The sequence below is a fragment of the Somniosus microcephalus genome, chromosome 14 (assembly GCF_052327205.1).
Source record: "Somniosus microcephalus isolate GS21.2 chromosome 14, FLI_Smic_1.0, whole genome shotgun sequence".
Lineage (NCBI taxonomy): Eukaryota > Metazoa > Chordata > Chondrichthyes > Squaliformes > Somniosidae > Somniosus > Somniosus microcephalus.
Genome location: NC_141000.1, coordinates 110649291 through 110672475, shown reverse-complemented (window position 1 = coordinate 110672475; position 23185 = coordinate 110649291). Strand labels below are relative to the sequence as shown.

Sequence of the window (23185 nt, the reverse complement as noted above, 5' to 3'; positions counted from 1 at the left end):
CAACTCCCTATCCGCCCTGAGGACCGCCAGTATACTGCCTTCGAGGCAAACGGCCGCCTCTACCACTTCCTTAGGGTTCCCTTCGGCGTCACCAACGAGGTTTCGGTCTTCCAAAGGGAGATGGACCGGATGGTTGACGAGAACGCGCTGCAGGCCACCTTTCCCTATCTGGATAACGTCACCATCTGTGGCCACGACCAGCAGGACCATGACGTTAATCTAGAAAAATTCCTCCGTACGGCCCAACGGCTGAACCTAACGTACAATAAAGAGAAATGTATGTTTCGCACCAAACGCCTCGCCATTCTCGGCTGCGTGGTGGAGAACGGAGTCATCGGACCCGACCCCGACAGAATGCGCCCCCTAATGGAGCTACCCCTCCCCCACTGCCAAAAAGCACTGAAGAGATGCCTGGGGTTTTTCTCCTACTATGCCCAGTGGGTGCCCCACTATGCAGACAAAGCTAGACCCCTCATCAAATCCACCTCCTTCCCCCTGACACCAGAGGCGTGTGCAGCCTTCACTCTTATCAAGAGCGATATCGCGAAGGCCACAATGCACGCAGTGGATGAGTCGATCCCCTTCCAAGTGGAGAGCGATGCATCCGACTTCGCCCTAGCTGCGACCCTTAACCAGGCGGGCAGACCCGTGGCCTTTTTCTCAAGGACCCTCCAGGGCCCCGAGACCCGACACTCCTCTGTCGAAAAGGAGGTCCAGGCTATTGTGGAAGCGGTGCGTCACTGGAGGCATTACCTGGCCGGAAAACGGTTTACCCTGCTCACTGACCAGCGTTCAGTAGCTTTTATGTTTAATAATAAGCAGAGGGGCAAAATCAAGAACGACAAGATCTTGAGGTGGAGAATCGAACTCTCCACCTACAATTATGATATCTTGTACCGGCCCGGGAAACTCAATGAGCCCCCAGACGCCCTATCACGTGGTACATGCGCCAACGCGCAGGTTGATAGACTGCAGACCCTCCACAATGACCTCTGCCACCCGGGGGTCACCAGGTTCTTCCATTTCATCAAATCCCGTAACCTGCCCTACTCCATCGAGGAGGTCAGGACCATGACCAGGAACTGCCAAATCTGTGCCGAGTGCAAACCGCACTTTTATAGGCGGACAGAGCAAGCCTGATCAAGGCCACTCGCCCCTTCGAGCGCCTGAGCGTCGATTTTAAAGGGCCCCTCCCCTCCTCTGACCGCAATGTGTACTTCCTCAACATAATTGATGAGTACTCCCATTTCCCGTTTGCCATCCCTTGCCCAGACATGACCAGTACCACGGTCATCAAATGTCTGAATGACCTCTTCGCCTTGTTCGGGTTCCCTAGCTATATACATAGCGACAGGGGCTCATCTTTCATGAGCGACGAACTTCGGCAGTACCTGCTAGCGAGAGGTATTGCTACGAGCAGAACCACCAGCTACAACCCCCGGGGGAACGGCCAGGTGGAAAGAGAGAACGCGACGGTTTGGAAGGCCGTCCTCTTAGCCTTAAAATCTAAGGGCCTTCCGACCTCTCGCTGGCAGGAGGTCCTCCCTGCGGCGCTCCACTCCATCCGGTCACTGCTTTGTACTGCCACTAATGCCACCCCTCATGAGCAAATGTTCATTTTCCCCAGGAAGTCCACATAGGGAACCTCGCTACCGGCATGGCTGACTTCTCCTGGGCCCGTCCTACTGCGGAGGCACGTAAGGACCCATAAAACGGACCCCCTGGTCGAGAGGGTGCACCTCCTACACGCCAACCCCCAGTATGCCTGGGTGACTTACCCAGACGGGCGGGAGGACACGGTCTCCATACGAGATCTCGCACCCTCGGGTACCCCTGAACTACCACCGCTATCCCCCACCAACCCTCCCAATCCAACCCCTGTAGACGACATGCCGGAGCCCCAGGACCCTTCGTTGACCACCCAGACACCAGATCCGACGTTGGATGCTGCAACACCGCCGCCGCCACCACGACGATCAGGACGTCAGACAAGGCCTCCTGATAGACTTAACTACACGAACTTGTAGTACCCTTCACCCTGCCGGACTTAATTTTAAACAAGGGGTGAATGTGGTAAACCACTGTTATTGTATATTGTTACCTCTGGGTGGTGCTGTGTACCAAGGCATGCCTCAGCTGACTCCGCCCACATGACCAGGTATAAAGGTGGGGGTTTCGCCGACTCACTTCCTTCTTGGAACCAGCCACCCACGAGAGGCATGCTCTGTTCTCTAGTTAATAAAAGCCTTTTCATCACCTTCCTGATTCATCGTCTTTTATGGAGTAATTGATAAGCGTAACAGAGGGGACCTGAGTAGGCCTGGAACAAAGAGTGTTCCACATATCCCATTAAAAGGCAGGCATAGCTAGGGCCCATGCGGGTTCCCATAGCAACACCTTTAATTTGGAGGAAGTGAGTGGAGTCAAAGGAGAAGTTGTTCAATGTGAGAACAAGTTCAGCCAGGCGGAGGAGGGTGGTGGTGGATGGGGACTGGTTGGGCCTCTGTTCAAGGGAGAAATGGAGCGCCCGAAGGTCGTCCTGGTGGGGGATGGAGGTGTAGAAGGATTGGACGTCCATAGTGAAAAGGAGACGGTTGGGGCCAGGAAACTGGAAACTGTTAAAGTGACGGAGGGCGTCAGAAGAGTCGCGAATGTAGGTGGGAAGAGACTGGACAAGGGGAGAAAAAATAGAGTCGAGATAGGAAGAGATAAGTTCCGTGGGGCAAGAACAGGCTGAAACGATTGGTCTACCAGGGCAGTCCTGCTTGTGGATCTTGGGAAGGAGGTAGAAGCGGGCTGTGTGGGGTTGGGGGACTATGAGGTTGGCAGCCATGGAGGGAAGATCTCCAGAGGAGATGAGGTCAGTGACACACTTGGAAACAATGGCTTGATGTTTGCTAGTGGGGTCATGGTCCAGGCGGAGGTAGGAGGAGGTGTTGGAGAGTTGGCGTTCAGCTTCCGCACGGTAGAGGTCAGTTTGCCAAACAACAACAGCACCACCCTTATCAGCAGGTTTAATGTTAATGTTAGGGTTGGATTGGAGAGAACGGAGTGCTGCAAGTTCAGAGGGAGGTAGGTTGGAGTGAGTGAGGGGAGCAGAGAAATGGAGACGGCCAATGTCACGTCGGCAGTTAGCAATGAAAAGATCTAGAGAGGGTAAGAGGCTAGAGGGAGGGGTCCAAGTAGAACGAGAATTTAGAAAGCGGGAGAAAGGATCAGCCATGCGGGGGGAAGACTCCTGGCCAAAGAAGTGGTCACGGAGACGAAGGCGACGGAAGAAGAGCTCAGCATCGTGCCGAGCTCGAAATTCATTCAGATGGGGGCGTAAGGGGATGAAGCTCAGGCCTTTGTTGACTGAACGTTCGGGGTCAGAGAGGGGAAGGTCAGAGGGGATAGCGAAAACACGGCAGGGGGTGAGATTGGAAGAAGGGATGGGATCAGAGGAAAGTAACGGGAAAGAAGGTTCTGGGGGGGCGTTGGTGTCCACGAGTTGATGAAGCTTGCGATCCTTGACATCAGAAAGGAAGAAAAAAAGTTTTTTGTTGAAGCGTCGGATGAGTCGAAGGATGAAATGGAACTGTGGACCCGGACAGCATTGAAATAGAGTGCGTCGGTGCTGCTGAAGAGAGAGGTCGAGGTTGTTCATGTGGCGGCGCATGGCGTTGAGCGTGGATCTCAAGATGCGGCGAGAGCAGTAGTTCGAAGAACGATGACTATCGAGGAGGTATTTGTAATCCTGGGTGGATCCGAAACATGAAGGGTGGAAGTTTAGTTGGAATCCACGTGGAATAACTCTGAACCGGACAGTTACTGAGGAAAGAGATGTGGCTGTGAAACCGAGTCTTGGCAGATACCGGATCAAAAACGAGAAGGGAAACTGAAAGCAATGAAGATGAACAAGGCTGAATAGATAAACGGAACTCCCGTCGGAGAGAAGAGCAGAACTTCTTCAAGGTAGGCATTCCAAGAAGAGAGGTGGCAGTGAACCAAACACTAATAGCAAAATACTGCATATGCTGGAAATCTGAAATAACAACAGAAAATGCTGGAAATACTCAGCAGGCCAGGCAGCATCCATGGAGAGAGAAACAGAGTTAACGTTTCAGGTCTGGGACCCTTCATCAGAACTGGAAAAAGCTGGAGATGTAACAGATATTAAGCAGGTGCAGAGACAGGGGCGGGGGGTTAGGAGGGGAGGAATAGAAAGAACACCCTGTAATTTATTTGGTTTATTGTTTCTCTGTATATATTGTTTCCCATATATGTGTCAGCTGTGGCTCAGTTGGTAGCACCCTCACCTTGGAGTCAGAAGGGTGTGGGTTCTAAATCCCACTCCAGAGATTTAAGCACAAAAATCTAGGCTGACACTGCCAGTGCAGTACTGAGGGAGTGCTGCGCTATCGGAAGTGCCGTCATTAGGATGAGATGTTAAACTGAGTCTGCCCTCACAGGTGGACGTAAAAGATCCCCCGGCACTATTTTGAAGAAGAGCAGGGGAGTTAGCCAGAGAGTCCTGGCCAATATGTATCCCTCAACCAACAGATGATCTGGTCATTATCACATTGCTGTTTGTGGGAGCTTGCTGTGCGCAAATTGGCTGCCGCATTTCCTACGTTACAACAGTGACTCCACTTCAAAAAAAAGTACTTCATTGGCTGTAAAGTGCTTAAGGACGTCCAGTGATGGTGAAAGGCGCTATGTAAATGCAAGTCCGTTTTTTTCAAAAAATATCTTATGATCGTGACACAGCACGTCTGGGTTTGAAGTGATTGGCAAGGAGGCTGCGGGCTTTGAGCGTCGCAGGACCAATCGGAGATGGGGTGGGGAAACGGGCGACGTCACAATGGGAGGGTAGGTAGGTATTGGAACGGGCGACGTCACAATGGGGAGAGGTGCGGGAACGGGCGACGTCACAATGGGGAGAGGTGCGGGAACGGGCGACGTCACAATGGGGAGGTGCGGGAACGGGCGACGGCACAATGGGGAGAGGTGCGGGAACGGGCGACATCACAATCGAAGGCGTCTCAGTCAGAATCACTCGGGCGGCGGAGCGGACGACGTCACAATGAGGGGGCGGGGCGGCAGGGGCCCAGAAGTGACGCGCGGGGCAGGACAGGCGGTGTTTTGTCCGTCGGTTGGGCTGCGCAGTCGGTAAATTATTTGACGCTGGTGACGGGAGACGGCGGCAGGCCCAGTCAGTCAACGAGGAAGGAAGCGATCGTCAGCGGCGGCCAAGGGTGGAGAGAGAGAGAGACGGTAATCATGTCGGGGAATAAAGGGGCTTTGATCTCCCACTAGTCGGGACCCGTCGGCCTGCGGCCCACCCCGAGCTCCCCAAGCCTGCTGTGCATGTGTTGTTGGCAGGATCCCCTCACCCACCACAGGAGCCCCCTCACCTTCCACAGGAGCCCCCCCCCCCACCCACCCACCCACCACAGGAGCCCCCCCACCCACCACAGGAGCCCCCTCCCCCCACCCACCACAGGATCCCCTCACCCACCACAGGAGCCCCCCCACCCACCACAGGAGGCCCCACTCACCACAGGAGCCCCCCCCCCCCCCCACCACAGGAGCCCCCCCCACCACAGGAGCCCCTCCACAGGAGGCCCCACTCACCACAGGATCCCCCCACCCTCCACAGGAGCCTCTGTCTGTCTGACTGCACTTTGTGTGACTTGTTCCAGGCGGGGGAAAGAGGCACCAAACTCCTCAGCGCTGGACTCCAGAGGCAGTGGGCCCACTCTGCTCAAGTGTTTCCCCCTCCTCTCTCTCTGCGCCCTGTATAGAATCAAGTCCCGCGGCACTGATTTCCAGATGCTATTTAAATAACCCTCAACTCCTTAAAGTCGGGTACAGCTGTGCAGCACAGAAGGAGGCCATTCGGCCCATTGAGTCTGTGCCGGCTCTTTCAAGAGCGGTCCAGTTAGTCCCACTCTCCCGCTCTTTCCCCATATCCCTGCAATTTTTTCTCCTTCAAGTATTTCTCTAATTCCCTTTTGAAGGTTACTATTGAATTTGTATCCGTCACCCTATCAGGCAGCGCATTCCAAATCCTAACCACCCGTTGCGTTTAAAAAAAGTTTTTCCTCGGGTCACCTCTGGTTCTGCCAATCACCTTAAATCTGTGCCCTCCCATTAGTGACCATTCAGCCATTGGAAACAGTTTCTCTTTATTTACTCTATCCAAACCCTTCATGATTTTGAACACCTCTATCAAATCTCCACTTCACCTTCTCTGCTCTAAGGAGAACAACCCCAGCTTCTCTAGTCTGCCCACATAACTCTAATCCATCATCCCTGGCTGGTAATTCTGCCTCTGCTTCCCCCTCCACAGATGCTAACTCAACTGCCATGTGTTTGGGATTACAATAATACAGCACGCAAAGAGATCATTCGGCCCATCGTGCCTGCGCTCCCCTAACTTTGCTTTATTGTTTCTGTTCCGCTTTCCATCCTGGACAAAGTTCCCTTCTTGATTAATTTTGTAGACTGCCCCTCTTTGAAAATGTCAGTTTTAAGGGGAACTCTTTAATAGAAGAAGGACTTGCATTTTACACAGTGTTTGGCAGGGCAGTCACTGTTTTGTAATATAGGGAAACGCAGCTGCCAATTTGTGTGCAACAAGGTCCCACAAACTGCTACGAATGAGTAAAAGCAGTTGAGTTGCTCATTTATGTGATGTTGGTTGAGGGATAAATGTTGGCCAGGACATTTGGGAAAATTCCCCAGCTCTTCCAATGCTATGGGATCTCTTATGCCTGTAAGAGAAGGCAGACAAGGCCTTGGTTTAACATCCCATCTGAAAGACGGTGCCTGTGAGAGTCTAGCACTCCCTCAGTACTGCAATGAATTGCTGACGTAGATTATGTGCTCAAGTCTCTGGAGATGGGGTTTGAACCCCCAATCTTGTGCCTCAGGAGCCCAAGATTTCTACCACTGAGCCAAGGATGACATCCTAGGCCGGGGAGGGGGAAAATCAGCCAGGGTTCTCGCTTCTAATCATTAACTAGTAGACTAGTCCAAATGTGTACTGTCCCACAATGTATTGACATCAAAATCCTGATCTTCAGATTGTTCTGTGGGCTTTGCCCTACCCCACCTCTACAATCTTTCCAGCACGCAACCTCTGCTGTTCTGACTCTGGTGTGCTGCTTGTTCCATCTGTACCGTTCCAACTGTACAAGACCTTGGTTATGCTGTAGTTGGAGTGTTGTGTGCAATGATGGGAACCCCATTGTGAGCATGCTATAAAAGTAATGGAAAAGGTGCGCCATAGATTCATTAGGAAGTTACCAGGAATGAAGGGGTCCAGTTATGAAGAGAGACTTGAGAGGTTAAGGCTTTTTTCCACGGGTTGAGAAGGCAAGGAGCGACATGATGGAGGTCTTCAAGATTATAATGGATTATGATGAGGTATATAGTGATAGATTTTCTGCACTGGTGAGATGGTACCAAGAGGGCACAAATTTAAGATGATCGCAAAGAATTGAAGGGGAGATTGGAGAATATCTTTGCACAGTTGTTAGAATGTAGAATTCTCTGCCATAAACTGTTGAAGCAGAGTGCAAAATGCTTTTTTAAAAGGGAATTCAGTAGTTGTTGAAAAAGAGGAATATTAAAGGGTTTTGGGAGTGATCAAGAGAATTGGATTAGACTAGGTGGTTCATGTGCGGTTGGAAGGGAGATCGACACCAGCACGAACTTGATAGACAAAATGGCCTGTTTCTGTGCTGTAGCATTCTATGATTAATGTCCCTGGAATCCCCTCCCGAAACCTCTCCGCGCCTCTACCTTTTAAGAGACTCCTTAACACCTACGTCATTGATCAAGCTGTCCTAATATCTGCTTATGTGGTTCGGTGTCAAATTTTGTTTCATAATGCGCCTTGGAATGTTTTACGTTAAAGAAGCTATGTAAATACAAGTTTTTGTTGTCCCTGTCTTCTGAAATTATCTCTCTAAACTCTTTGGCTGTCTTTGATCGCACCTTTCTTATTTCCTGCTGCTTAGTGTTCTGGTTTTTTTAATTTTTAATTCAATTCATTAAATATATTCAAGAAGGAGTTAGATATATTTCTTAAGGCTAAAGGGATCAAGGGATATGGGGAGAAGGCAGGTGTAGTGTATGTAACTGTTCTACCTTTAAGAGAACTATTGTATGTAACCGTCCACCTTTAAGAGAACTATTTTAGGTGTGGCACTACTTTATCCTGGCTGCTGTATACTGTAATACCGACGGTGATCACACCGGTATATAAGTGCTGTGGCAGAATTTATTGGGCAGATTCGCCCTGACCTTCGAATAGTAAAGTCCTGTTTAAGTTACTCTTGTAGTCTGTGTATTACTTCGCTATACAACCCACAGACTTTACAGCAGGGACAGGGTACTGAATTTGGATGATCAGCCATGATTGCATTGAATGGCGGAGCAGGCTCGAGGAGTCGAATGGCCTACTCCTGCTCCTATCTTCTATGTTTCTATGTTTGTATATATTGCACATTGTTGGTCTTTTTTGGGTAATTATAGTGAAAACCTTTATGGGGAGAGGTATAGTTGATAACGGCAAGCAGCAACTTGGTTCTGGTTGGACTAGTTTCCATGAATTAATTAAATTTAATGTTTAGCTTGGGCTCCTTGTGTCTTAATTGGTAAATATACTGCCAAATGTGACTCGTAGGCTAAGAAGGTTCTAAATAACGACAGAAAATGCTGGGAAAACTCAGCAGGTCAGGCAACATCCTTGGAGAGAAATTTGAGTTGACGTTTCGGGTCGAAACCCTTCTTCAAAACTGGAAAGAAAAGAAAATAGATCGAAGGCAGGGCTGCGATCGAACAAAAGAAGGAAAAGAGACAATAAAAGGTATTTGAAACCAGACGAGATGGTAATAGGCCAGTGGAGACAAAAGACAGCGGGGGTGGGGGGGGGGAAAGGAAGACCCAAAACAAAGGGGTGGAAAAAATTATAAGTAAAAATGTAATAGGGGCCGAGGTTATGATCTGGAATTGTTGAACTCGATATTGAGTCCGGAAGGCTGCAAAGTGCCTAATCGGAGGATGTGGTGCTGTTCCTCGAGTTTACGTTGAGCTTCCGTGGAACAATGCAAGAGGCCAAGGACGGTGAGGTCCGAGTGGGAATGGAGCGGTGAGTTAAAATGACAGGCGACTGGAAGCTCAGGGTCACCCTTACGGACTGAACGGAGGTGTTCCGCAAAGTGGTCACCCAATCTGCGTTTGGTCTCCCCAATGTAGAGGAGACCGCATCGTGAGCAGCGAATACAGTATACTAGATTGCAAGAAGTACAAGTACATTTTCCAGCAATTTCTGTTGTTAAGGTTCTAAGTTTGATTCTATTTTTATTTATTCATTCACGGATGAAAGTGTCGCTGGCAAGGCCAGTATTTATTGCTCATTCCTAATTGCCCTTGAGAAGGTGGTGGCTTGAACCGCTGCAGTCCGTGTGGTGAAGGGAGGGAGTTCCAGGATTTTGACCCAGTGACGATGAAGGAACGGCGATATATTACCAAGTCAGGATGGTGTGTGATTTGGAGGGGAACTTGCAGGTGGTGGTGTTCCCATGTGGCTGCTGCCCTTGTCCTTCTAGGTGGTAGAGGTCATGGGTTTGGGCGCTGCTGTCACAGAAGCTTTGGCGAGTTGCTGCAGTGCATCTTGTAGATGGTACACACTGCAGCCACGGTGCGCTGGGAGTGGATGTTTAAGGTGGTGGATGGTGTGCCAATCAAGCGGACTGCTGTCGAACTTCTTAATTGTTGTTGGAGCTGCACTCATCCGGGCAAGTGGAGAGTATTCCATCGCACTGGCACTCCTGACTTGTGCCTTGTAGGTGGTGGAAATGCTTTGGGGAGTCAGGAGTGATCACTTGCCACAGAATACCCAGCCTCTGACCTGCTCTTGTAGTCACAGTATTTGTGGTTGGTCCAGTTAAGTTTCTGGTCAATAGTAACCCCCAGATTTGATGGTGGGGAATTTGATGATGGTAATGCCATTGAATGTCATGGGGAGGCGGTTAGACTATCTCTTCTTAGAGATGATCATTGCCTGGCACTTGTGTGGCGCGAATGTTACTTACCATTTATTAGTTCAAGCTTGGATGGTGTCTAGGTCTTGCTGCATATCTGAGGAATTGTGAATTGTACTGAACACTGCAATCATCAGCAAACATCCCCACTTCTGAGGGACCTTATGAAGCAACTGAAGATAGTTGGGCCTAGGACACTGCCCTGAGGAACTCCTGCAGCGATGTCCTGGGGCTGAGATGATTGACCTCCAACAGCCACAAACATCTTCCTTAGTGCTAGGTATGACTCCAGCCAGTGGAGAGTTTTTCTCCTGATTTCCATTGACTTCAATTTCACTAGAGCTCCTTGATGCCACACTCAGTCAAATGCTGCCTTGATATCAAGGGCAGTCACTCTCGCCTCACCTCTGGAATGCAGCTCCTTTCTCCATGTAAGGACCAAGGCTGTAATGAGGTCTGGCGCTGAGTGGTCTTTGCAGAACCCAAATTGGGCACCGATGAGCAGGTTATTGGTGAGTAAATGCTTCTTGATAGCGCTGTCGATGACACCTTCCATCACTTTGCTGATGATTGAGAGTAGACTGATGGGGCGGTAATTGGCTGGATTGGATTTGTCCTGCTTTTTGTGGACAGGACATACCTGGGCAGTTTTCCACATTGTCGGATAGATGCCAGTGTTGTAGCTGTACTGGAACAGCTTGGCTCGAGGCGCAGCTAGTTCTGGAGCACAAGTCTTCAGCACGACAGTGGGGATGTTGTCGGGGCCCATAGCCTTTGCTGTATCCAGTGCACTCTTCCTTTTCTTGATATCACTTGGAGTGAATCGAATTGCCTGAAGACTGGCATCTGTGATGGTGGGGACCTCAGAAGGAGGCCGAGTTGGATCATCCACTCGGCACTTCTGGCTGAAGATTGTTGCGAGCGCTTCAGCCTTGTCTTTTGCACGCGTGTGCTGGGCTCCGCCATCGTTGAGTTCGCTGATCACAAATGGAGTGGAGTTAAGGGTGCTACCACTGAGCTAAGGCTGGCACCCTAGACGTGGGAGGGCGGGGGGGAAATCAGCCAGGGTTCTTGGTTCTAATTGTTATCCAGTAGTATGCTGAAAGTGTCACACTAGGACAGCATGGTCCCCACACTCCATATTCAACTGACCTGCCTATTCCTAACTTTGCTCTGATTAGGTTCATGAAATTGTATTCCACCTACATGAAGTAACAAATGTGATTTGGTCACTGCTGTTCTGAGTCACATGAATGCCGTGTGACTGGATGGTGTGGAATTTTCAGCTATCCGATATTTTTCCTAATTTTGGTAAGTCTAATGACTCATGAGTGACGATTTTGTTTCACCAGTTACAATTATGTATGAGTTACCTTGGGAGTTGCTCAATCGTGACATTTAATTACTTCCTTGAGCATTCTTTATTGTCACAATGAAACCAAAATTGGGTTAAATTATATTTACCTTTTTTTTTTTTTAAATTGATGTTGTCGGACTATTTATATCATTTCTGAGAAAGTTGGCTTATTGTGTGTGGGCAATATTCTGGGAAGGAAGTTTCCTAATCCCCCACAATGGCCTGTTCACCATTGCAGCACCTCATTTTGTGAAGCAACAAAACAATCCATTGTGATGCCGGGGTCTATTCATTCAATGGGGAATCATTCAACTCTCGTATCCTTTCTTGTTACTCCTAAGCTTCAAATATGTTGCCCTAAATGCACCTTTTCTTCCATGTATTCTGTATTGAATCATTTCTACTTATTTCATTCTTTCCCTCAACATTATTGAATTCCTTGCCCACTCTAATTTGTACAAACTTTTAAGATCCACGTTTAGTGTCATCGAACCACTTTATCTCGCCATTTGTCCTGCTCATTTCAACTTCAATGCTCTGAACATTAGACTATGGCCATTCACCTAGGTTCCTTCATTAAAAAAAAAGTATAGAATAGTAATCTGTCAGAAAGTTGTATGTCTTAATTGGAGTTAGTAGAATTACTAATATTGTGATTCTGCCATCAATACTTGCCTTTTCTGATGTTGGGGAGTGGGAACCATCCAGACAGATGAAGTTTTATACCATCATTGGATTATAATACCGCTTGGGAAATGTGTCCAGAGAGAGTCAGGGGTGTGGAGATAGTATGGCCATTCTGTTTTTCATAGTTCATTTTTTTAAAAACCTTTGTTGCTCCACCTTGCATTGCTACAAAGATAGTGTTAGTAATCTGGTGACTGAGACAGGTGAAAAGGTATTGACATTAAAAACAGAAACTCATCTGTACATTATACAGTGCATTACACTTGTAGATCACCTGCCTGCCTTAATACTGGGAGTGAAACTGAGAGAGAATTTCCCATTTTCACTTGAGCAGGAGAGAATCACATGAGTAACAATGAACTCGTGGCATCAAAAATGGTGTAATATGAAGATGGAGTTTCAATAAAATGATGCATTCAAACATACATTCATTGAATCCATGAAGTCCCTGGTTTAATGTCAACAAATCCTACACCAAAAAAACCTGAAATCCACAATGTGACTGCTAGAATGTGTCTTTCCCCAGGTCAAGGCTGTTGTACTCCACAAGGTGAGATAAAAGTGTCTTCTGTCTCCCAGCATCAACATTTCTCAAGCTATGCAAGGTCTGAATTTGGAGAAATCAGGTAGAAGGAAGCATCATTAACCCCTTGTGAGACCATGGAGAAATGGCTCATCAGCATTAAAACCCTTGGCAGTATCCAGGTTCAGTGGGGGCACATCACTCAAAAAATCAACTCGGTGGGCAATCAATCGCCTGATCTCTTATAAGTACAGGAAACTTTGTGCTATCCGGCACCGGCGGGACCGAGCTGGTGCCGTCCCATCAAAACTGCCGGACAAACCAGTGCTAATGTTGAAACATACGGAGATCTCCGTATCTGGCAACAAACCCTGTTGCTTAGCAATAGCTTCTAAACAGTCGGCCGTACTCTCTGTAGCTTAGCAACAGCTTCAGCGAGACCTTGCAGAGCCTGACTGTTGAGAAAAAAGCAACGAAAAGAGAAAAAACCTAACGAAATGGCTCCTGATTTTTGCCGGTGGCTCGAGCTTGCCGGACATTTAGCCTCCGGATAAACCAAAGTTTCCTGTACATGACTTTTTAAAGAAAAATACTTTTTAAAAAGAAAAGTGATTAAGTGTAGTTGTAAAATAAAAATTGGAGTTGTTCACATTAAATATATGTTTAAAATGTATTTGCAAGTCAGAATTGTAGGAATATTTTTTTCCCCCTGATTTTCTGCTCTCCTTGGGTACAGAGTTGTAACCTTTTTATAAAAAATAGTTCTCTGGCTGTGGTTGATGCTGAGGGAGCCATACCATATCTATTGCCCATCTCTAGTTGACCTGACTAGGCGGCGGTGGGCCTTCCCCTTGAGCTGCTTCAGTTCTGATGGTGCTTGCTCCCACAGTGGTGGTAGGTTGGGAATTCCAGGGTGCCTGTTGTGACCGTGGGGTTTTAGGAGTCAATCCCCTATACCCTGGAACAGGGATTGAGCTCAGTATACACTAGCGCAGATTAAAGATGAGTGCCTGGGACCCATTAAAATTCTTGAAGCAAGTGCAGTGCCAAAATGATGCTGTACGTTAAAAATTTGTGTCACTTGGAGTAATGCTGATGGCTTTCAGTGCGTTGATTTTCACCGATCAACAATGTTCCCGAAACAAGTTCTTGTCCGTGTTTTATTTTCAAAAAGTAGTGAGTTTAAACTCGCCCCTCCCCGCCCCCTGGGTCATGAGGATAGGAGACATCTGTAATGGTTCTCTGTTTCCGACTCGAAGAGGCACACTTGAACAGGAGAGGACTGCACTCCGGACAGTTTGTCCTTCCGATTGCAGATAACCATGCCCAGGACTGCCAAAACATTTCCCTGTATAGTCTATGCAAACGTGAATGTTCCTTCAGGCTGGGATTCAAATTTCTGTCTCCTGGCTTAGGAGCTCGTGATTGGCACGGCATTGGCAATCAGGTGGAGGGAGCTTCTGGTTGATACACGAGGGAAGTTGAGTTCAGCAGGGCGCTCATCTCTAGTGAGTGATATTGTGTACTGGAAGGAGCACTTCAGGGTATCTTGCAGTCTCTTAGGGACTTGTAGGGCAAGTTTACGCAGTCCTTTGAATTACTTTATTATCGAAATAATACGGTGAATGTTGTTTCAGGTTCCACAGCCATGGATGATTCCAGCTCCGACTCGGATGACATGAAACTGAACGGCTATCATCATTACACGTTTATGGTATGTTCTTATAAAATCTGGGGGGGAGGAATTGGTTTTCAGATATTCCCAAAAAAAAAATGGGTGGTCCTTTGTTATCTAACATACACTGTGACTAAGCAAAAAGCTGCAGATTTTGAAATTGTGAGAAAACACAGAAATGTTTGGAAACAGTGAGCAGGTCAGTCAGCTGTATTCAGTACAGTGTATTTAAGCTTGTTAAAAGTTCCTATTGAATTTGTGTCAGCTGTGGCTCAGTTGGTAACACACTCGCCTATGAGTCCGAAGGATGTTGGTTCAAGTCCCACTCCAGAGACTTGAGCAGAAAAAATCTAGGCTGACACTCCAGGGCAGTACTGAGGGATGAGACATTAAACCGAGGCCCTGTCTGCTCTCTCAGGTGGATGTAAAAGATCCCATGGCACTATTTTGAAGAAGAGCAGGGGAGTTCTCCCCGGTATCCTGGCCAATATTTATCCCTCAACCAACATCACTAAAACAGATGATCTGGTCATTATCACATTGCTGTTTGTGGGAGCTTGCTGTGTGCAAATTGGCTGCTGCATTTCCTACATTACAACAGTGACTACACTCCAAAAAAGTACTTCATTGGCTGTAAAGTGCTTTGGGACGTTCAGTGTTAGTGAAAGGCGCTATATAAATGCAAGTCTTAAGAAATTATGGCAATTAGGAGGTTTAAAAACAAACACTTCCCTTTGTGGAAGAAAGGCAATTCTTTGTCATTGATTGTCATCAAGGCAGGTATCGTTAATAGGCGAGTTTAAAAGTTTACCAATCACTTTAAACGTACATCTGTTAACTTTAGCAGAATAAACATGGGGAACTGCAAGTGCTGGACATCTGAAGTAAAAACATAAAGTGCTAGAAATGCGCAGCTGATCAATCAAAGATGAAGGACAGGAAAGACCTTGGGTGTGTGTACCCTTCATCAGATGGGAACTAAATGTGGTTTTGCCAGTGTTGCTTCATTCTGCAGACTAGGCTTTTGTGGGGGGACTCGCTATATGGAGAAAACAAGGAGAGCCTGTACCCTACAATGCTAATGTTCGTTGTACTTGGATCAGAGCGTATATATTTTAATTAACTTGTGTATTTATGAATGTTAATACAGTGAACCTCATTTCATGGCACGTTAATAAAATCCACACTTTTTTTCCAAAATTCGAATTCATTTGCTATTGTCTTAATGTTAACTATTCTGGTTAAATATAGGTCCTGCTTAAATTCGAGTGTTTCACAGCTTCTAAATGTTCACTCATCCAGTCTGCAGATTGCTGCTTCACCAGCCTGTAGCTCGATGTAAAAAATTTAACGCTTTGCATGTTTCTGTGCGTGTGCATTTCTACCAGCTCCCTCAACCTTGGCTTGTTCACAGTTAGGCGTGCAGCTGATCGAGCGAGACCCACATCTCCCACCATCTGCATATGCCTCTCTTCTAACTGTAATCGCTATTTCTATAGCTCCACATCAGTGAAAACTTCTCGACCTTTTCATTCCTGTCTGTCACCAAGGTCTGTCATTGAGCTGGCCTTTGAAAAGCAAATAAGTTCTACTACTTCCAAAAAGAGCCAGCCACCTGTGGGCATGTTAATTTTTTAACTCGTGAACCTATTTCAGATATCCAAATGAATGTTGCGTTAATACAGTATAGGCAATCTGCATGGAACCAGCTACTAGATCGCGATTAGAATTATTTTTTGTATGCATGTTTGTGTTGTAAAGAGCAATAATTGGTTTAGCACCCAATCTGAAGCACAGCACCTACATGAGAACCTAAGAATTGGGAGCAGGAGTAGGCCTGCTCTGCCATTCAATAAGGTCATGGCTGATCTTCTACATCAACTCCACTCTCCCGTCCTATCCCCATATCCCTTGATTACCTTCGAGTCCAAAAATCAATCGATCTCAGTCTTGAATATACTCATCAAATGAGCATCCACAGCCCCCTGGGGTAGAGAATTCCAAACATTCACAACCCTCTGAGTGAAGAAATTTCTCATCCCAGTCCTAAATGGCCAACCCCTTATTCTGAGACTATGACAAATGTTCCCTCTAGGCTGCGCAGCTGTCTGCTGGTCCCGCTCAGCCCGGGACCGGCTTTTACAATGTGAAATTTTGCGCCTGTGTGAAGCTTTGAATGGGTTGCGCAGCCCGTTAAAGGGCTCGCGCACCCAAATTTAAAATTAAGGGGGACATTGACTGTGATCCCTAGTTCTAGACCCTCCAGCCAGGGGAAACAGCGTCTACCCTGTCAAGCCCTCTTAAGAATTTTATATGTTTCAATGAGCAGCGAGTTTGAATGCTGAAATCCTAGGGTGGTCTTGAACCCTTCTAACTCAGAATGAGACTAGGCTCAGTTGGTAGCAGTGCTCTTAGATGCAGATTTTTCTTGTTAGTACATTAAGATGTCACCGAACACTTTACAGGGTAAATTTCACATTGAGCAGCAGAAGAGGGGAATGAATGTGTTTGGGAGCAGAGGTGTGTTCTGCAAGCCTAGTCGAACAGAAACACTTTTTTGAAAACAGGAAGGAAGGTGGTAAAGTTTGAGGAGTTTAGAGAGATCTTCCCCAAGGGAATGACATTGTGACTAAAAGAGTGGCTGGTGATGGAGTACAGGGCCAGGAGAAATGGTGTCCGTGGGAGTAGAGGAGGCATACGAGTTATAGGGTATGACAAGAATGCTGACGCAAGCTGCTGTTAATTGGAAACAAGTATGTATATCTCTCATCCTACGCATTGATTTATTCTGATAGATTGTTAAAATGACTAATTGGCACAACTGTACAGATCAACTTTCATAGTTTTTAAGGAACGAATTTCACTCTTTGTAATCCCTTTGTTTTTAAAACACAGTCAAAGCTATAAATGTTTGTTTGAACGATCTAGTGGTTGAGTTGCTTTCCCGGGAAGAGGATGTGCTAAGTTGGTAACTGACTAAGTCAAAGATCATAGCATGAACAGTAGCTTCTGCCTTTTCATTTCTTTTCATTGAGCGCAATTAAACCTCAAGTTAGTATCAAATGGACATAAGCTGTTGTCTGTACAGATCATATTTGCGTGTGATAAAGGTAATTGTCAAAGTGCATACATGCGTTAATGTTTTACAGTGCTAGTGTACTATTTAAAGCCTGCAAAGGCCCCTCCAGTTTCAGTGCTGGTGAGTATTGTTAAACTAGTAGGGAATATATTGTACATTAAATAACTTTTATTTAAAAATGAATTACAATATTTCTTGGTTATTAAGGCGTTCTTTCATTGTATCAAATTTGCTTAGAATGCCATGCTAAATCAATGAGTTGTGTAAATTAATATTCCCTTCCATAATTGCCTTACAAGTGACTTATTATTTGCGTTGGTAAAGGTAAACAGACCGCTGTAGATAGATGATGAAACCTGCGGTGGATGACAGAAAACTGCCGTCGAGATGGATTGTCGTAGTGTTGTTCTGGATGAACAGTTTCTTTGTGTGATTTTGTTGAATGATTGATTTATAAATGTATGTATTAGACTTAACCAGTGACAAGGCAGTAATTACTTACGTTGTTTCCTTTCAGAGTGAAGCAATATCGGAAAGATATAATCAAATGAAGCCAAAAAATAATAGTAAGTACATCAAGCTGTTGTAGTGGGGGGGGGGGGGGGCGTTCTGTCTGTATTTAAAACAGGATTTTTCCCTCCATTTTCCTTTTTTCTCCTTGCTTTTAATACTGGACCGTAGTTCAGTAGGCAGTGGCACCTCTCCATTGTGGCCTTGGGCACTGAATGTCAGTATTTGTGGGGTTCTTGCAGCTGGTATTCACCCTGCCCTCATCCAGAATTCGCACATTCTTGTTTCTAGCAGGGGTTCCCGGATTGCAATTGCCCAGGAACTTTGAGACCATTTGTATACCCACTGTGGCCCTGGTTCAGAGCAACTAGCATAGATGGGGAATTAAACGGTAGATTTTCTTGGTCTGCTTGACTCCATGGCACATCACACTGCATATTCACACCGTGTGGTGAGAATAGACTTCTAAAACAGCAATTAAGACTTGGGGACTTGCTTGGTTATTGATGATGGTTGTTTACAATGTTGAGTCTTGGGTTTGCTTGACATTAAAGTTGTTGTATTGGAGGGTAGCAACAACACCAACAACAATAACTTGCATTTATATACAGGAAACTTTCTGGTATCCGGCACTGACGGGACCGAGCTGGTGCCGTCCCATCAAAACTGCCGTAGAAACCAGCGCTAATGTTAAAACATACGGAGCTTCTGAGCTCCGTGTGAAGCAACAAACCCTGTTGCTTAGCAACAGCTTCAAAACAGTCAGCGTAGCTTGCAAGTGTCTCTGTAGCTAAGCAACAGCTTCAGCTAGACCTTGCAGAGCCACGACTGCAGAAAAAAAGCAACGAAAAGAAAAAAAACTTATCTGAACCGACTCCTGAATTTTGCCGGTGGATAGAGCTTTCCGGACATTTAACCTCCGGATAAACGAAAGTTTCCTGTAGTACCTTTGATGTCAAAAAATGACCCAAGGCAAAGAAATTAGCTATAATCTCAAGAAGTATAAACCGACGATAAAAAATTGACACCGAGCCAAAGAAGCAGATATTAGGAGGGGTGACTAAAAGTTTGGCCAAAGAGGTAGGTTTTAAGGAAGGTCTTGAGACGAGAGAGATGTGGAAAGGTTCGGGTGGAAAATTCCACAGCTTGGGACCTAGATGGCTGAAGGCATGGCACCAAATATGGGCGAAGGAAGTGCGGGATGCACAAGAGGGCAATGTTTGAGGAACTCTGCGTTTGCGGAAGATAAATGTGCTGCCGGAGGTCGCAGCATTTGGGGGGGAGGGGGGTGGGGAACAAGGCCATGGAGGGATTTGAACACGAGGATGAGAATTTTAAATTGGAGATGTTGGCGACTGGGAGCCAATATATGTCAGCGAGCAGATGAGTAATGAGTAAGTGGGACTTGATGCAGGTTAGGATATGGGCAGCAGAGTTTTGGAAGAGCTGAATTTTAGAGGGTGGAAGGTGGGTGCTTGGCAAGGAGAGCATTGGAATAGTCGATTCTGGAGTTAAAGGCATGGATGAGGGTTTCAGCAGCAGAATGGCTGAGGCATTTGGGCATGGTAGTGTAGTGGTTATGTTACTGGATGAGTAATTTGGAGGCCTGGACTAATAATCCAGTTCGTTCAAACCCCACGATGGTAGTTTGAGAATTTGAATTCATGTTATTACCTGTTTCAGTGCTGTGGCAGGAATGGAAACCTGATTGGAGAGTTTCAAACATGGCGTTGCGGCATGGATTGGGAGGTGACAGTGTTCAAGAACAGTGGGGTCAAGGATTTTTTTTGGGAGGGGGTGAGGTTGGCTGACTGGCTTTGAAAGGGAGAGAAACAGTAACCCAATGAGAGGGAGCCATTAGAAGGGGCAGGAAGGGAAGTTGGGTGGTCAGCAGGTTAGTGGCAATGGGGTCAAGAGGGCAGGAGGTAGGTCTTGTGGACAAGGTGAGCTCCTAGAAGGGCATAAAGGAGGATGGGCGAGAAGCTAGAGAAAGCTGCAGTTCAGAGTTAGGGCAGCAACAGGTGATGGTGGTATTGAAGAAAGGGCTGTGTGCTTTGTAATTGCTTTGATCACGAGAGAAATGTCCTGCAGTGCATACAATAAGTAATTGTCCAGTCATTTTTGTTGGCTGCTATTTAGATTGCTATATACAGGAAACTTTGGTTTATCCGGAAGTTGTATGTCCGGAAACCTCGATCTAACGGCAGAAATCAGCAGCCGTTTTGGTTAGGTTTTTTTTCTTCTCCCATTTTTTTTTTTTTTTTAACAGTGAGGCTCTGGAAAGCGTCTCTAGCTTAGCAACAGCTGCAGAGACACTTCCAAGGTAGGGGCCGAGTGTTTACAAGCTGTTGCTAAGCAACAGTGTTTGTTGTCAGATACGGAGATGAAAACCTCCGTATCCTTCAACATTAGCGCTGGTCTATCCGGAAGTTTTGATAGATCGGCAGCAGCTCGGTCCCGTCGGTGCTGGATATCGCGAAGTTTCCTGTATTTGTTTCTCCATTTGTGTCTTAATTTTCTCAAAATCTCCACTTGAATACCTGGAAGAACGTGCAGGTCGCTTTTAAATGCTGTGCTCACTGTAGTTTTGAAATGTGGTGTGTTTTAGACCAGAAAGGTCTTCAGTACAGAGTTAGCTGAATTTAACCAGGACAATAGTGGGAGAACTGCATTATTGCCTCAGTTGTTTCAGGCTAGTGAGGTGTCCGCCTCACACAGTCGTCACAGTTTAGACTTGCACGTGAAAGAAGGCTACTTGGCTAATGTGCTGGAGATTTGTCAGTGCCTGTGGAACAATATACCAGCATGTGGCAGAGACAATTTGCAAAAAAATTAAATCTATTGTTTGATATGCTCAGTGTTCTTTACTCTTTTTTTTTTCTTTCTCCCCCCCCCCCCCCCCCCCCCAATTCAGTGGAAACAGCTGAGATTTGGTGTTCTGACACACACAAAACTCATCAGATGGGTTACAGACGTTGGCATATGATACATTTGCACATCCTATGGCCCTATTTATTTGCTCAGAAGAAAAAGGATGATCGCTATCAACAGTGGGCCATTGCAGCCAAATTCATAGATGCAGAGTAAGTGTTTTTGTAGTACAGTTTCTTTGACCTTGGTCTGGATAACATAGTGGTTGATAACATGGATTCTGAACTTGAACGCATAGAAATTATCCTTGCTGTTTGCTGAGTATGGTGTGCAGGTCATTAAGTGGCAGTGGAATACCACACTGTTCCTGTGCTTTAAAATGGAAAAGAAGGGGGGAGGCGGGGAAATAGAACTTGTATTTATAGAGCACATTTCACATCCTTAAGATGTTCCAATGAATTACTTTGAAGTGCAGTCGCTGTTGTAATATAGGCAAATGCGGCTGCCAGTTTGTGCTCCGCAAGGTCCCACAAACAGCTCTGCGATAAATGACGAGTTGAATTTTTTTTTGATGGTGTTGATTGAGCAACGAGTGTCAGCCAGGGTACCGGCGGGACTACCCTGCTCTTCTTCGAACAGTGCCACAGAATCTTTTGCATCCACCCAAGCTGGCAGATGGTCCTCAGTTTGACATCTCTTCCATAAACTAGATAGTGCTCATGTTAATCAGATTCTTACCATGGATGTTTAAGAAGTTATGAATGAGAATTGTGTGGAACTTTGGTTCAAATCAGTCCAGACTACTAGAATGAAAGTCTCTTCACTTAGTTCGAAGGGTTGTAAGTGACATAAAATGAGCTTCACCATTTCTCAACCAGGTTGCTACTGGGTGTGAGCCTATAGTGTAGAGCCGAGCTAAATTTAGCCCTAATTACCAAGTTCACTCATGGAAGCCATAAGGATGGCTGGTGAGAATGGAAAAATTCACACTGGCACTCTTCACAGGTGCAGGATATGGCACTTGTTGGCATAGTGTTAATGGAGCTTTACCCTACACCTGCCTCTATATGTGAGTGCTAAAGTGTTTGGAGAGGACATTGGGTCTCAACATTTCTCAAGTATTCCACTACTAACTTTTTTTCTTTCAAGAAGTGGTAGCACACGCCCAGACATTAAAAGTGCCACAGCAGCTTAATGGGTGAAGATTGCAGAAGCTTCAATCTTAAGTCTTGGTTTTTTTCCCCCCCCAGGAATTATGATGTCTTTGAATTGAATTTGATAAAGCTACAAACTATTGAGCTCCTGGAAGCGGTGCTCGAGGTAATAAAGAAACGCAACGTAAGTATGCTTTTGTAAATTGGGCATTTTACAGTTGGTAGAATATTTTGTTGATCTGTTTGAAGTTGAGTCAGTAGATAGGATCAGAATCATTTACAGTCCAGGAGCTTTTGAATCAACACCTTCTGCTGGGGAGTCAGTGGGAAGGGGTCTAACAAGGAAGGGAAAATGGAGGGGTGGCAAAAGTGCACAAATTTATAATTATCCTTGCAGGAATTTTCAGGTATTCAATTGCATGGACGTAATAGAAATGTGGCTATTTTTCTTTGATACTCAGTTTATGCTGAATGATCTGATCTCAGCTGCTTAAATTCAATTTAAAAAGAAATTTGGAATAAAAAGTTGGTATTAATAAAAGTGACTATTCGAATTGTCGTCAAAAACCCTACTGGTTCATTAATATCCTTTAAGGGAATGAAACCTGCCGTCCTTACCCGGTCTGGCCTTTGTGTAACTTCAGCCCCACACCAATGTGATTGACTCCTCACTGTCCTCTGAAGTGTCCTAGCAAAGCACTCTGTTGTATCCAGAGCAATACATTCTGGCCTTGCCTGTGATGCCCACATCCCAAGAATGAATGAGTTTATAAAAAAAAAAAAAGCTACACTGTCACAATTGGCCTCAGAGTTGCCAGTGCAAAGAATGGGGAAATCACCCAGTGATCTTCTTCCTGATTGCTATCTGGTGACACATTTTGGAAAGTTACCGTTCATGGGTGTTGGCTGAGGAAAGAATGTTGCCTGTGATGCCCTTCTACAGTTGAATGAAATGACATTGTCACGTTCCGGAGAGCCTCTGACACATGTCAAACTTTGCCCCAGCAGGGAAGGAGGGGAGAAAATTACAATTGCTTTCCAGTAAAAGAAAAGAAAGAACGTGCGTTTATACAGTGTTTCACAGCCAATTTAAGCAAGATTTAAGTGTAGTCACTTGTATTGTAGGCAAACACGGCAGAGTGGACAGCAAGGTCCCACAAACAGCAACAGGATAAATAACCAGTTAATTTTTTTTGGTGGTGTGTGTTGAGGAATAAATGTTGGCCCGGGGAACTTCCTGTACTGCTCTTCGAATGGTACCATGGAATACTTTGGGCTGGATTTTCATTCAG

At 46.1% G+C, this 23185-nt stretch overlaps 1 protein-coding gene across 4 annotated transcripts in view; it reads left to right on the top strand.

The window, feature by feature from the left end:
- The first annotated feature begins 5102 nt into the window (after positions 1-5102).
- The window catches only part of ttc3 (tetratricopeptide repeat domain 3), a 102679-nt gene continuing 84596 nt past the window's right edge, over positions 5103-23185 (top strand). For 3 of the 4 annotated variants that reach the window (XM_086007189.1, XM_086007187.1, XM_086007188.1), the window contains exons 1-5: positions 5103-5256; positions 14242-14318; positions 17876-17924; positions 20783-20951; positions 21990-22077. In XM_086007189.1, coding sequence (XP_085863315.1) covers positions 14253-14318; positions 17876-17924; positions 20783-20951; positions 21990-22077 — 372 coding nt within the window. In that variant the 5' untranslated portion in view covers positions 5103-5256; positions 14242-14252. The remainder of the gene's footprint in view (positions 5257-14241; positions 14319-17875; positions 17925-20782; positions 20952-21989; positions 22078-23185) is intronic. The other variant, XM_086007191.1, reaches the window with a different exon arrangement.